Source organism: Eumetopias jubatus, unplaced genomic scaffold, assembly GCF_037043125.1.
Source record: "Eumetopias jubatus isolate StellerSeaLion01/CBP00866 unplaced genomic scaffold, mEumJub1_p1.0 scaffold_10, whole genome shotgun sequence".
Lineage (NCBI taxonomy): Eukaryota > Metazoa > Chordata > Mammalia > Carnivora > Otariidae > Eumetopias > Eumetopias jubatus.
The window spans coordinates 123,454,403-123,466,934 of NW_028274816.1; the positions used below are offsets into that span (position 1 = coordinate 123,454,403).

At 36.7% G+C, this 12,532-nt stretch overlaps 1 protein-coding gene across 5 annotated transcripts in view; it reads right to left on the reverse strand.

The window, feature by feature from the left end:
- NF1 (neurofibromin 1) overlaps window positions 1-12,532 on the reverse strand; it is a 276,151-nt gene that overhangs the window by 33,828 nt on the left and 229,791 nt on the right. For all 5 annotated transcript variants that reach the window (XR_015769362.1, XM_028109132.2, XM_028109129.2 and 2 more), the window contains 6 exons: window positions 9,388-9,820; window positions 8,457-8,797; window positions 5,935-6,137; window positions 2,365-2,558; window positions 1,125-1,265; window positions 682-961 (listed from right to left, as the gene is read on the reverse strand). Coding sequence is in view for 4 of the 5 variants with exons in the window: in XM_028109132.2 (XP_027964933.1) it covers window positions 682-961; window positions 1,125-1,265; window positions 2,365-2,558; window positions 5,935-6,137; window positions 8,457-8,797; window positions 9,388-9,820 (1,592 nt within the window). In the remaining variant the exon portion in view is untranslated. The remainder of the gene's footprint in view (window positions 1-681; window positions 962-1,124; window positions 1,266-2,364; window positions 2,559-5,934; window positions 6,138-8,456; window positions 8,798-9,387; window positions 9,821-12,532) is intronic.

Genomic DNA, 12,532 nt, shown 5'->3' on the forward strand with positions numbered 1-12,532 from the left:
AAAAAGGAACAAGGAAAGACTTTAAAGATATTAACTTTTTAATTCTAAAGTGCCCAATTTCACTTTGCTTTTAGAAAACTTGAAAATCGTATCAAAACTACAAAGTCATGCTCCCTACACCAACCCTCTAGATACATTCTGCTCAACGCTCACTGCTTTAGCTCCATTATCTACAAGTTCATGCCAGTAACACAACACCATCAACTGCTGCGGAGTCTTTAGCTTCTATGGTTACAACAGTCTACCTGACAAACGCACATAGAAAATCTTTGCTGTAGAGGTGCCTGGGTGGCTCGGTCAGTTAAGAGTTCGGCTCTTGATTTCAGCTTAGGTCATGATCTCAGAGTCATAGGATCGAGCCCTGCATCAGGCTCCATGCTCAGTGGGAAGTCTGCTTAAGGACTCTCTCTCTCTCCCTCTCCCTCTGTGCCCCCCCCACCAACCCCGCCACCTGCTCACTCTCTAGAGAGATTTTAAAAGAAAATCTCTGCTATAGCTTGAAATAGAATGGAATTAATTTATTCTTTTTCTTTCTGATAATATTTCATGTATCATCACCAGCTTCAATAAACAGCTAGTGTTGAAGATAACCATAATAATGAGTAAGATAATTTATGCCAACTAGGTGATATAAAATGGAGAAATGAATTGCAAAACACAAAGTACTTTCTGGGAACTTACCACTAAAATGAAGCTGTGAACAAGTACACAGAGAGTGAATGATATTAATGACCAATCCATGGGTGGAAGCTCTAAGGGAGAGCGGCCCTGTGGCTACTAAGAAAGTAACAACGTGGAAGAGGTAGGGGAGATGAGCTGCCACGTCAAGGGAATTGTTGAAGGACAGCATCAGCATGTAGCGTGCTAGAATAGCAATATCGTCCCACATAAGATGTTGTTCTAAGGTAGGAGTTGGAGATAAGCATGTCTTGTCAATTATTTTGCACATCCTTCCAATAACCTATAAAGAAACAGAATTTTAAAAAACACAGGGGCTAAAACAAAGTTTTATCACAAAATGTTTGTTTAACCTTAAAATGACTAGTTACAATACAAACAACCTTCTGGTAATAAAAACAGATACATCATGCCACAGTCCAGAAGGCAAAGGAAAAGTTGATTACCTTGCTTGAAACCAATTTCACATTTCCAGAAGCCAAAGCTACAGCAGTATCTGCCATCACCTCAGCTTTTATTGATCCCAGGCCACCTGTTGCACTGGTTTTGATGAAACTGTCTAGTACAACATCAAGGAGATCTGTAATCTAGTGGAAGAGGGAAAAATAACGTGTTTTGGCCATTCACTCTGCCAACTTAATTTTTACTTTAAAAATACTTCAAAAGCAGTAACCCGATCAACATGAAAATCCTATTTTACCTGAAGCCTCCAAAATACTAAGTTTTATTTAGAGACCTGTCAATAAATTTAATTTATCATTAAATATCCAAAGGAGGATAAAGATATTCACTCAGTTGTACTCAATTGCTTCAGAGATTAAAAGGGACCAATATCCAGAAATTTAAAATATCCACATGTATTATTTTCACCCACTAGCAAAGCACCTCTGTTCTCTCCTAAGACAGTGATGTATGATTAATATAAAATACAATTATTTTAAAATACAGGAAATGACATCAAGTACTAGGAGGTTTTGTAGAGGTATAAAACCAGCTCCATGGTCATTGCAAATTATTTGGAAGATTTGCAGCATTGTATGAGTAAGGGTATTTCCGCCTTAAGTGATTACTTTGAAGAAATGTGCACAATTCTTGTCAGATAAAAAATAAAATATTACATTGTATTCTGTATTTTAATACTGGTATCCTTGTGCTAGAACTATAAATGAAAGGTGTCCAAAATAATATTGTTAACAAACATCTACTGACATCTATGGAATGTAAGTACTAGAATATGTTATATAAAGCACTGTTTAGGAGTGTCAGGGTGGCTCAGTCGGTTAAACGATTTCGGCTCAGGTCATGAGATTGAGCCCCACATTGAGCTCTGAGCTGGACATGGAGCCTGCTTGAGATTCTCTCTCCCTCAACCCCTCCTCCCAACCCCCCAAATAAATAAAATAAACCACTATTTACTGGAAGCAACATCAGATTTTTAAATTCTATATAATTATGCCATGAAAAAGAGTACTAAAACAGTTTATTTCTGGCTCTGCAATATGCATTAGACATCTACAATTCTGAACCAAATCCAAGAATTAGGTGAGTGCATGCTTTTTGAAAGAGAGGACTCTCTTTTCTATAGCTATATCCCTAGTGCCCAGCACAATGTTTTGCACAAAGGGGGTACCAAATTAATATCTGCATCACAGAGGTACTAGACAAATATCTGAGCAAACTCAATACCTGCCCAAGGCTCCCCCATATTTTGGCTTGGATAGATGGGTACATCTGTTTTTCATTTATGGTCATTGTTATCAGCTTATCAAGAATAGCAGTAACTCTTTGTCGTTTGGCATCATCATTGTGTTTACAAAAACGGACTAGATTTGACAGCCATGGAGTCATGTATTCCAAACAAAGGTGTTTCAATTCAATACCTGGAAAAAAAAATACACTATTAGCATAGATGGTCAATGAAAATTACATCGACAGGTATCTAAAAATATAGAGGATTGGAGAAAAGAAAGTAAAAGGTAAAGATCATTATGTAGAATCAGGTCTGGAGAAAAGAGATTTGGCCAATGTATTAAAGACAGAGATGAAGAGAATAAGCCATGAAGAAAATAATCTTAAAAGCCAGCTGGCCAATTTTTGGAAAGTTTTATCTTATTTTTCTTCTTCTTAATCATTTCTCTTCTAGTTAGAAATTTTATTAAGTTTTATTCTAATTGTATAAGGAATATGTGGCAATCATAGAACGTTAGGTGAAAGGAAAGCATCACCACAAAAATGAAACTGATATTAATATGCTGGTGTATCACCTCATCTCTTCTCAGGCTTTCAAAGCTATGTAGAGATAATGTACATTTATGTGTGTGTATACACATAAAACCCACCCCAAGTCCTCTACAAAAATGAGGACTACACTGTCCATGCAGTATGTTTTGAATATTTTCTTCAGAGATAAAACATGTTTTAACTTTTCATTTTGAAGTAAGTTTAGACTTAGAAAAAGATACAAAAATTCCTCTATATAATTTTATCTAGAGTCCCCAAAATACTTTTTTTATTGTGATAAAATGCACACAATATAAAACTTGCCATTTTTAAGTGTACAGTTCAGTGGCCCTAAGTACGTTCACATCATTATGCAACTATCACCACCATCCATCTCCACAACTTTCTCATCTTCTCAAACTGAAATTCTGTACCAAACCATTTTTGATGGTTTCATATTATTCCATCATATGGAAATCTGACAATTTAATTAGTTCTTTACTGTTTGACCTTTAGACCATTCCAATTTTTTGCTACTATAAATAATGTTATGTGAAGTTCAAAAGTAGGCAAAAAAATTTATGGCAACAGAAGTCACAATAGTGGTTACTCTTGGTGGGGGGTGGTACTGACTGAAAGGAACCTTCTGGATGCCAGAAATGTTCTGTATCTTGGTCTGGGAGAGGGTTTTGTGATGTATTCACACGTAAAAATTTATCAAGCTGTTCACTTAAGATTTGGGCACTTAACTGATAGGATATACCTGAATTTAAAAAAATCTAAATAAAAAGCAATGTTATAATAAACATCTGAACACTAATTCCTTAGGATAAATTCTAAAAGGTGGAATCATGAGGCCAAAAGGAATGAACATTCGTAGGGGTCTTGACATCCATGTCCAAAGTGCTTTCTCAAAAAATTGCCCCTGTTCACAATTCCATAAACCATCAATACTGAATTAAAAACAAAGAAAAAAAAACCTTTTGCCAATTTGATAATTGAATGTTATCTTACTATTCTTTGTTTTTATTTCTTTGATTTTATTATGAACTTCTTAAAATATAAATATTCTTTTTTAGCATGACCTGCACGCTACTGTTGTTGATCCATTTTTATTAACCTATAAGAACTCTTCATGATTAAAGATATTAATCTTTTCTCATATTTGCTGCAAGCATATTTCCTAGTTTTTTATTATCTTTTACTTTTGTTTCTGAAATAGAGATGTTTTGAAGTTTTATGTAATCACTTATGCTCACCATTTCCTTTGATTCTACCACTTTTTTACTTCATAAGTCCTTAATCATCCAGAAAGCAATTAAATATTCTGCTTCCTCTTGTTTTTTTTAATGATTCCAGTTTTTATATTCAATTCTTAAATACAGCTAGACTTTACTTTGGTATCTTGTGGTTTGGGGGTGAAGATGAAGACCCAACTTAATTCATATCCCAGCCACATTGTTTAAATGATTTCATCTTTCCCCCATCCGTTTGTGACACTTCTTTATCAATCTGTTTCTCTTAAACTGATCTGACTGCTGATTCTTGAACACCTCTGTTTTTATTATTGTACTGTTAAATGTTCAAATGTCCACAAGTGTCTCTCAGTTTTCTTTTCTTTCAACATTTTCTTAACTATTCTTGTTTGATTCAAATGAAATTTATAAACATTTTAAGTTCTACCTCATTCTTTCTTTTCTTTTTTTTTTTTAAGTAGACTCCATACTCAGCATGGAGTCCAATGCTAGGCTGGAACTCAGGATCCTGAGATCATGACCTGAGCTGAGATCAAGAGTGGGACACTTAATCAACTGAGCCACCCAGGCACCTCAGTTCTACCTCATTCTTAGTCCTCAAATCCTGTAGCTATTTTGATGGGATTGCATTGAATTTATAATAATCTGGGAAGTGGGAAGAACTGTTCATCCAAGAACACAATATGTCTGTTCATTCCCTCAAATCTTTTAAAATATTTCTTAATAAAGCTTTATGCTTTTCTTATTTTGTCAGTCTTAACACATTTTCTTTTTAGGGTTGTATTCCTACATCTCTTATTATAAGTAAATATATGTAGTCATCTGGACTTGATGAATTGTCAAAGCTTTCAATTAGCTGAAAAATCAAGAAGTATGTCTGAGGGGCACCTGGGTGGCTCAGTTGGCTAAGCAACTGGTTTCAGCTCAGGTCAGGATCTCATAGGTCACTGGGACTGAGCCCCAAGTTGGGCTCTGCATTCAGCAGGGAGTGTGCTTGAAGATTCTCTCCCTCTGCCCCTCCCCCAACTCATGCACGTGCATGTGCTCTTTTTTATGTTATCTTACGGTTCTCAAATAAAAAAGTAAATCTTAAAAAAAATATGTTTGCAGAAAAAAAGTTTTATGTATTATGGAGAGAGAAAGGGGAGGGAAGAAAATGTCAGGAAATAAGCTGGAGGAAGAGCAACATGTTAAAAAAAAAAAAAAAAAGAGCAACATGTATACCACAACAGGGTATGAAGATAAATAAATGGAAAGAGTGGATGTTAAATTTATAAGACTTATTAAAAACCAAGTCAGGAGTTGACCCTGGACCCTGTATTATGTGTCACTGCATTCTTCAGGAACCGTACATGACCAATAAAATCACAGTTCAAAGTCAACCTGACGAAAAGAAAAAATGACTATTTCCTTAAAATCAAGGAGACAACACGGATACTTCTTTCACTTGGAATAATCTGCTAAGAAGAGAAATCCTGAAGCTAACTAAACTGAAATAGTGTGAAAAATACTTTGTAAGTGGCTCAAAGACATGTAAAGTATCAAAAATCTTGCCACCTTGCTTTTATGGCCAGAATTTTGGTGGATTTTCTCAATGTTGTCTAACCAGGAAGTTCCTTCAGAGTTTCTTCAGTTGCAGAGTACAGCAGATGAAAAATTAGAAGAGATAAAGAACTGAAAATATAATCAATTATGATTTCACTGGCAAATTCTGAAATGAAAGGATTTTCTTTGAATCTTCTTAGAATCATTGTTAGTATTAAAGAAAATTATTACTTACTAGATTTGCTAAATCCAGAAATACACTCTTCCAAAAATTCTAAGGTGAGATGTGGCTCATTGGCTGCCAGTGTCTTACTAATAGAGACAATAAAGAGGGTGTTGTTGGCAGGGATGCATAAACCTGATGTCTCTAGTAACTGGCCCTCGATTTTTAAATTAAAGGTACAAGTTAAGGCACACAGAAGATTATAGGCGGCTGACCTAGGAGAAAACACAAACGAAATTGTTTTAAAACTTATTTTTTCTTATGATTCCAATTCTTTTTCATAACGTACAACTTATGATTCTACTACAAAGCATAATCAACTATTTTTAAATTTTATGATCAATGAGAAATAAGATGTTATGGTTCTATGGTAAATACAAAATACCCCTTGATCATTTAGGGATAATTTTTCATCATTTAGGGATTAAAGGGAGGTTCTTGACATTACCAGAAGGGCACTGTGAGGCTCCTAAGACAGGTAAGTATAAGACGTTCCTAAAAGACATTTTACTAGGATATAAAATATGAGAGGTTTATGGTCCTAAGGTGGATCAATAAAGTTAGAATAAGGCTCATCATATTTTCAATGAAGCCAAAAACTCAAATTGTGGTTCCCCCTCTCATCAGATCCATTTATAACGGGGATCATAAGAAGAGAAATGAGATGGCCCCTCAATCAAATTAAAATGTGAAAATCTTCCATCAGCACCTACCGAATTTCTTTCTCGATGTCCTATAAGACATACTACAAACTAGAGGTCAAAAACAAACATAATAAAATTAAGGCCCCCCTGTTTTTCCTTCCATTATACTTAACCACTGAAAACATAAAACAATGATATACATCCAAGTTCCATTAGAACCCAAAATTTCCCTTAGAAATGTCTGAAAATATACTTAAGCAATTTAGGACACAAGTAAAAAAACTTGCACCTGGTTTTCAAATTTTCATTTTTCTCCCCTGGATAGGGGAGAAATAGTTTGCTTAGCAAATTTCAGGTTTTCCTGACCTCCGAACCTTCATCATGCTACTATATTTTTGCAACAACCATATGGGGGCAAAAGCCACTGAAATTTAAGTCAGCCTAAAGGCTTTTTCTCTGGAATGACATGCTTCAGCAAAAAACAGAAGCTGTCAGTTCACTTTATTTCACAAGAGAATACAGGTTCACTGAAGCTAGTAACTGTTAGAAGATTATTAGCATTCTTCTATGAGGAATTTTGAATTAGAAATTAAAGGCAGGCTTTATAGCTCTATTTTCCTAAAATGAGAATATTAATATTATTGTTTCTAAGTTTGTGTATCTCTTACTAACTCCTAGGAATTTGGAGTTATACCATTGACTTTTATTCTGTACATTTCAGCAGCTATAAAGAACCAGGCCTGCTCAAACTGGGGTAGGTCAGATTCCTTGGAGATAATGAAAGTTAAGCATACACACAATTTTATACATAATTTCTGGGAGGCCCGTCCAGCTAAAGAAATCTTGATTTCCGCCCCCACCTTTATTTAAGAATTGGGAATCCTAAAAGGCCCTCTTATAAAACTTGGGCTACATTACATTACACCCTAGGGAAGATTTTTTGGAGCTAAGAATTTATATCTGTAAAAATCCTGACAGTCCCAAGGAACCTGGGACAAAGAATTATCCCAACACAAAAAGCAGAGGGGAGAAAGGAGGGAAGGAGTACAAAGACACATTGGCAGAGAGAGAAGGGGTGGGAGGGGGAGCTGGGAGGCAGTCATACTTACTGAGCACAAACTGTTTGCTAGGTGCTAAAATATACTGCTACACATACTATTTATGAAACCTTTGTAGGTATATAGGAAAGGCACCGTTACCCTTATTTTGAAAATGAGGACACTAGAGCTGAGAGAACTTTAGTACCTTGCGTAAAGTCATACATTGTAGCAGATCTAGATTTAAACCAAATCTACTGACCCCACAGGCCACGCTCCTTCCTCATTCATGTTCAAATTATTAAATCTAAACAGAACCAATTATACCCTGTCAGATGACATCTACATTTGTCTTAAGACTTCTTTCAAGAACTTTGTTCAAGTCATTATAGGTGGAAAGTATGCAATGTTACTGTTTGAGTTATTGCACATTAAGCCCTCCTTTGTCAAACAATAATAATCTATGAGGAAACTTAATAGTGATATACTTCTGAACATGAGAAAACATAATTAGAGAACTCAGAAGGAGAAATTTAGGAATAGACCTTAAAAAAAAAAGGCTTTTTTGGGGGGTTGGGGGTGGGTAACAAAACCAAAACTGCTGTATAGTCTGTTTCAGATGAAAGTTTCCTGAAGAAAGAACATGTACTGGTTTAGTGTGAATCACCCTTCTCAGAATTCCACAGTTCATGTGAATACCCCACAAACTGATGAGGTCACACTGGTTAACCAACATAGCATACCTTCCGATTTAGAGCATTAAGGTAGAGGCCGTATTAAAAGCTTATTAAGTGGTCTCACTAAAAGCAACAAACCCTTAAAAAAAGTTGTAGTGAATTTTTAAAAAACCTACCGTAAACTAGGGTCTGAACTGCCTAAATTAAGTAATGCAATATTGAGCAGCGTCCCAGGGACATCTTTTGGCCGAATCTTGGTGTGCTGGGGGATGGAGTCAGGCTGCGACAGCTCCCAGCGTGTCCGAATATGAATGATAGACTGGACAATGGCTTCGCACTCCTGGTGCATGAAGGTGAGTGGTGTGCCCTGGTTTGCAATGGTCAAGGTGAACTGGTTCTCATCCACCAGGCATATCTCTTCAATTTCCGAAGCATAATAGATATCATTTAGAAAGACTGATTGCCCCAACACTTTTGTCCGCTCTGCTGAGGTTACCTGGACAGCAGTAGAACCAACCTGGAAAGTGATGGTGAGAGGGCAGAGTGAAGAAGAGTTAAATTCCATTATATAGAACTCTAAGAGAGGCTCTGAAAACCAACCAACTGACTGACCAAACAAATATCATGTTTGCCATTTAACCATTTAAGAAAGAGTTACTGCCAGTGTTCAAATGGGTTCAAGAGTTATTGTGATAAATGCTCTCAAAAGAGACTGAAAACATTTTTTTTTTAAAAGTTCAAGAATCCCATAAACAATCACTGGTTTTATCCTGGTTCATGTCTCCCATTCCACAAAAAGCATGTAATAATCAGAAGAATTCTCAATTGATCACTTCCACCCTCTACACATTCCTACCATTTGACTGATAGATGGCAAACCACCCTCTCTACAACACTCCCCTGCCTCCAATCCAACCTAGAATATAATTAAGTGTATGCCTCTCCTATCTTCCACAGGACCTCCATGAAGATAGAAAGTTTAGTTTTCCTCCATCTGGACCTACTTTACATTTGATCCACTGCTACGGGAACACCTAGGGAGGCCAGTGCAGTCTGGTTAGCCAAGAAGGGTGACAAATCATTTACCTCATGTAGAGTGAAACTTACCTTAATAGAAACCTTGGTGTCTTTGTGAGCTAGCTTGAGAGCATTGTGGAATACCTTCAAGTCCTCTTCTAAAGCCAGCGTGGCAGCAGGCAGTTTCTGCTGTTCATGCTCTATGTGCTCAGCCAGTTTCCCAGGACAGTCTATGAAGATGAGCCTTTTGCTGCCTTTGAGGCCAGTCAGCAGCCGCTCATGATACTTGGTATACTCCCTGACCCAGGAGTTACAGTTGTAGATATAGACTGCAGAGACATTGTCATAAGCAAAGCCAGGAAAAACAACAAACCACTTGGAGAGAAAGTCCGTTTTAAAGCGATTGCTAGGCCCAGTATGGGTAAGGTCCACTACAATTTCATATGGCTTTGCATAATATGGCTTTAAAGTCAGCAAGACGTGGTATATCAGCAAATCACCATTGATTTGACCAGTTTTAAACCTAAGGAAGATGACAAAAAAAGGACACAGATTGTTAACAGAGTTCTGAATAAATATACAGAGGCTACTAATCTATTTTATTCCTTTAATTTTCTGATGAGCTTTCAAGAGAAAACTGTAATAACAAAAAATTACGTAAAATATAAATCCATTTTTAAAAATCAGTTATCCTTTAGATATTGAGAAACAAGGCTGAAGTAAAATCAAAGAGACAAGTCTCCAATTCAAACACTCTTGAGCAACAACAAACTTGCACACCCCAGATAAGCAGAGGAAGGCAGTGAACACTGATTGGTTGCCTCTAGGCCCACCGAATTTCCCAGGTGAACAGTTTGGGTGGGAATGACCCACCTGGAGCCCTGGGGTGATCTGAATGGCTTTAGTCAATTTGTTTACCCCACCTTGACCAGAGAGGTTCAGCAATGACCGTATAACTCAAATCAGGACAACCAGAGCCAAAAAGGCCCAATTTCAGAAACTTTAGCTGTAGTTGGGAATTGAGACTTTTTCTTTCCCGGTATTGATAAACAAAGGAACACATCGCCCTGGGAGTTGTTAGCTCATACCTTGAGATATGAAGGGAAAGCCTGCCTAAAAACTGAAGAAATGGAGCAGAGAAATGAAGAGAGAAACTGGGGCCCTAGCCATTTCATCTGAACTCTAGATAACGCCTCTCCTGGGATCAAATTTATCCCTGGACTATTGAGTTGATGAGCCAATGAATTCCATTTTTTTGATTAAGCCATACTAGGTCATAAGTTGCTTACACTCAAAAGAATGCTGATCAGTGTGAGTAGCCAAAGTAAGGACCATCAGAAAGACCTGAAGAACACAGTACTAGAACTTCAAATCAAAACAACTTATATTAATTTGGCCCAATGTTCTACACTTGATGACTCTGGTAAGGACTACAAAATAGGCTCAGATAAATATCTCTACCTCAGAATTTTTAATCTTGTTGGGAGAATAGATAAAAATCAAGTTAAATGATTTTAAAATAAAATATTTCAAGATCAAAGAAAAGGTATGAGATAGTATGTAATCACTTATCAAATGAATTGCAGAGAAAAATAGTTCAGAAGAATGGAGAGATGAACACAAACTAGGTAGTCCTTGAAAACTACATAGATGTTGTGGCTGAAGTGGGTGGGAGAAATTCTGAATTCAACAAGAGCAGGGATTAGCAGATTTAAAAGAGAGAGGTAAAGAAAAAAAGAAACATAACTAGATGAGATGTGCTGAGGCACGTCAGCTAGTTTAGCTGGAATGAAGGATCATGTAGAGAAGTCTTAAGAGATAAAGCTGGACAACTGCACTACTAAGTATTTACCCAAAGGTTACAAAAATACTGATTTGAAGGAATACATGCACTCTTATGTTTACAACAGCATTATCTACAATAGCCAAATTATGGAAAGAGCCCAAGTGTCCATCAATTGATGAATGGATAAAGTGGTATATATACAATGGAATATTACTCAGCCATAAAGAAGAATGAAATCTTGCCATTTGCAATGACATGGATGGAGCTAGAGAGTATTATGCTGAGTGAAATAAGTCAGAGAAAGACAAATACTGTACGATTTCACTCATACATGGAATTTAAGAAATAAAACAAATGATCATAGGGGTAAAAAAAGAGAGGCAAACCGGAAAACAGACTCTTAACTACACAGAACAAACTGATGGTTAGCAGAAGGTAGCTGGGTAGGAGGAGGGTTAAATACGTGAGGGGGATTAAGACGGGCACTTGTGATGAGCACTGAGTGTTGTTAAGTGTTGAATCACTAAACTGTACGCCTGAAACTAATATGACACTGTGTTAACTAACTGGAATTTAAATAAAAACTAAAAACTAAAATAAAATAAAATTGAAAGTTTAACTTTAAAAAAAAGAGATAAAGCTGGAAAAATACATAACAGTTAAATTGTGAAAGGATCAAAACTAAGAGATTCAGGTTTTCTCCCAGAGGCCCAGTATTTCTCAGAATATATATATATATACATATATATATATATTTTAAGATTTTATTTATTTATTTGAGAGAGAGAGAGACAGCAAGAGAGGGAACACAAGCAGGGGGAGTGGGAGAGGGAGAAGCAGGCTTCCTGCTGAGCAGGGAGCCTGAAGTGGGGCTCCATCCCAGGACCCCGGGATCATGACCTGAGCCGAAGGCAATCACTTAAATGAGCCACCCAGGCGCCCCTCTCAGAATATATTCTGTGAAGCACCAGCATCAGAATCAACTGTGGTACTTGATACAAATGCAGTCCGTTTCTACTACATATGAATCTATGCAGTGGGGCCCGGCAATTTTCACTGTTTTTAAACAACCTTCTATCTGATATTTATATGCACAAATATTTCTGAATCAGTGCTGTAGTGTCAGGGAGTTATTCAACTTTATTTTTGTAAAGAAAGAGGTGATATGATCAAAGGAAGTGATATATAGAAACTCTATGAAGGAGTTGGGGCTAATAAAAAAATACTGTAGTCTAGGTATGGCCTAATAAGGATCTAAATACTATGGTGACAGTAAAAAAAGAAACCAATTCAAGAACATGAAGGAAGGACCAACATGATCCAAGGTCTGATCAGGGCTGAAAGAAGGACTTGAATTAAAAGGACTCACTATATACCAAGCCTCTGAGATCACAAAGAAGGCTGCTATCATGAACAAAAACAAAGAGATCATGAGGGGCAGGGACTTTT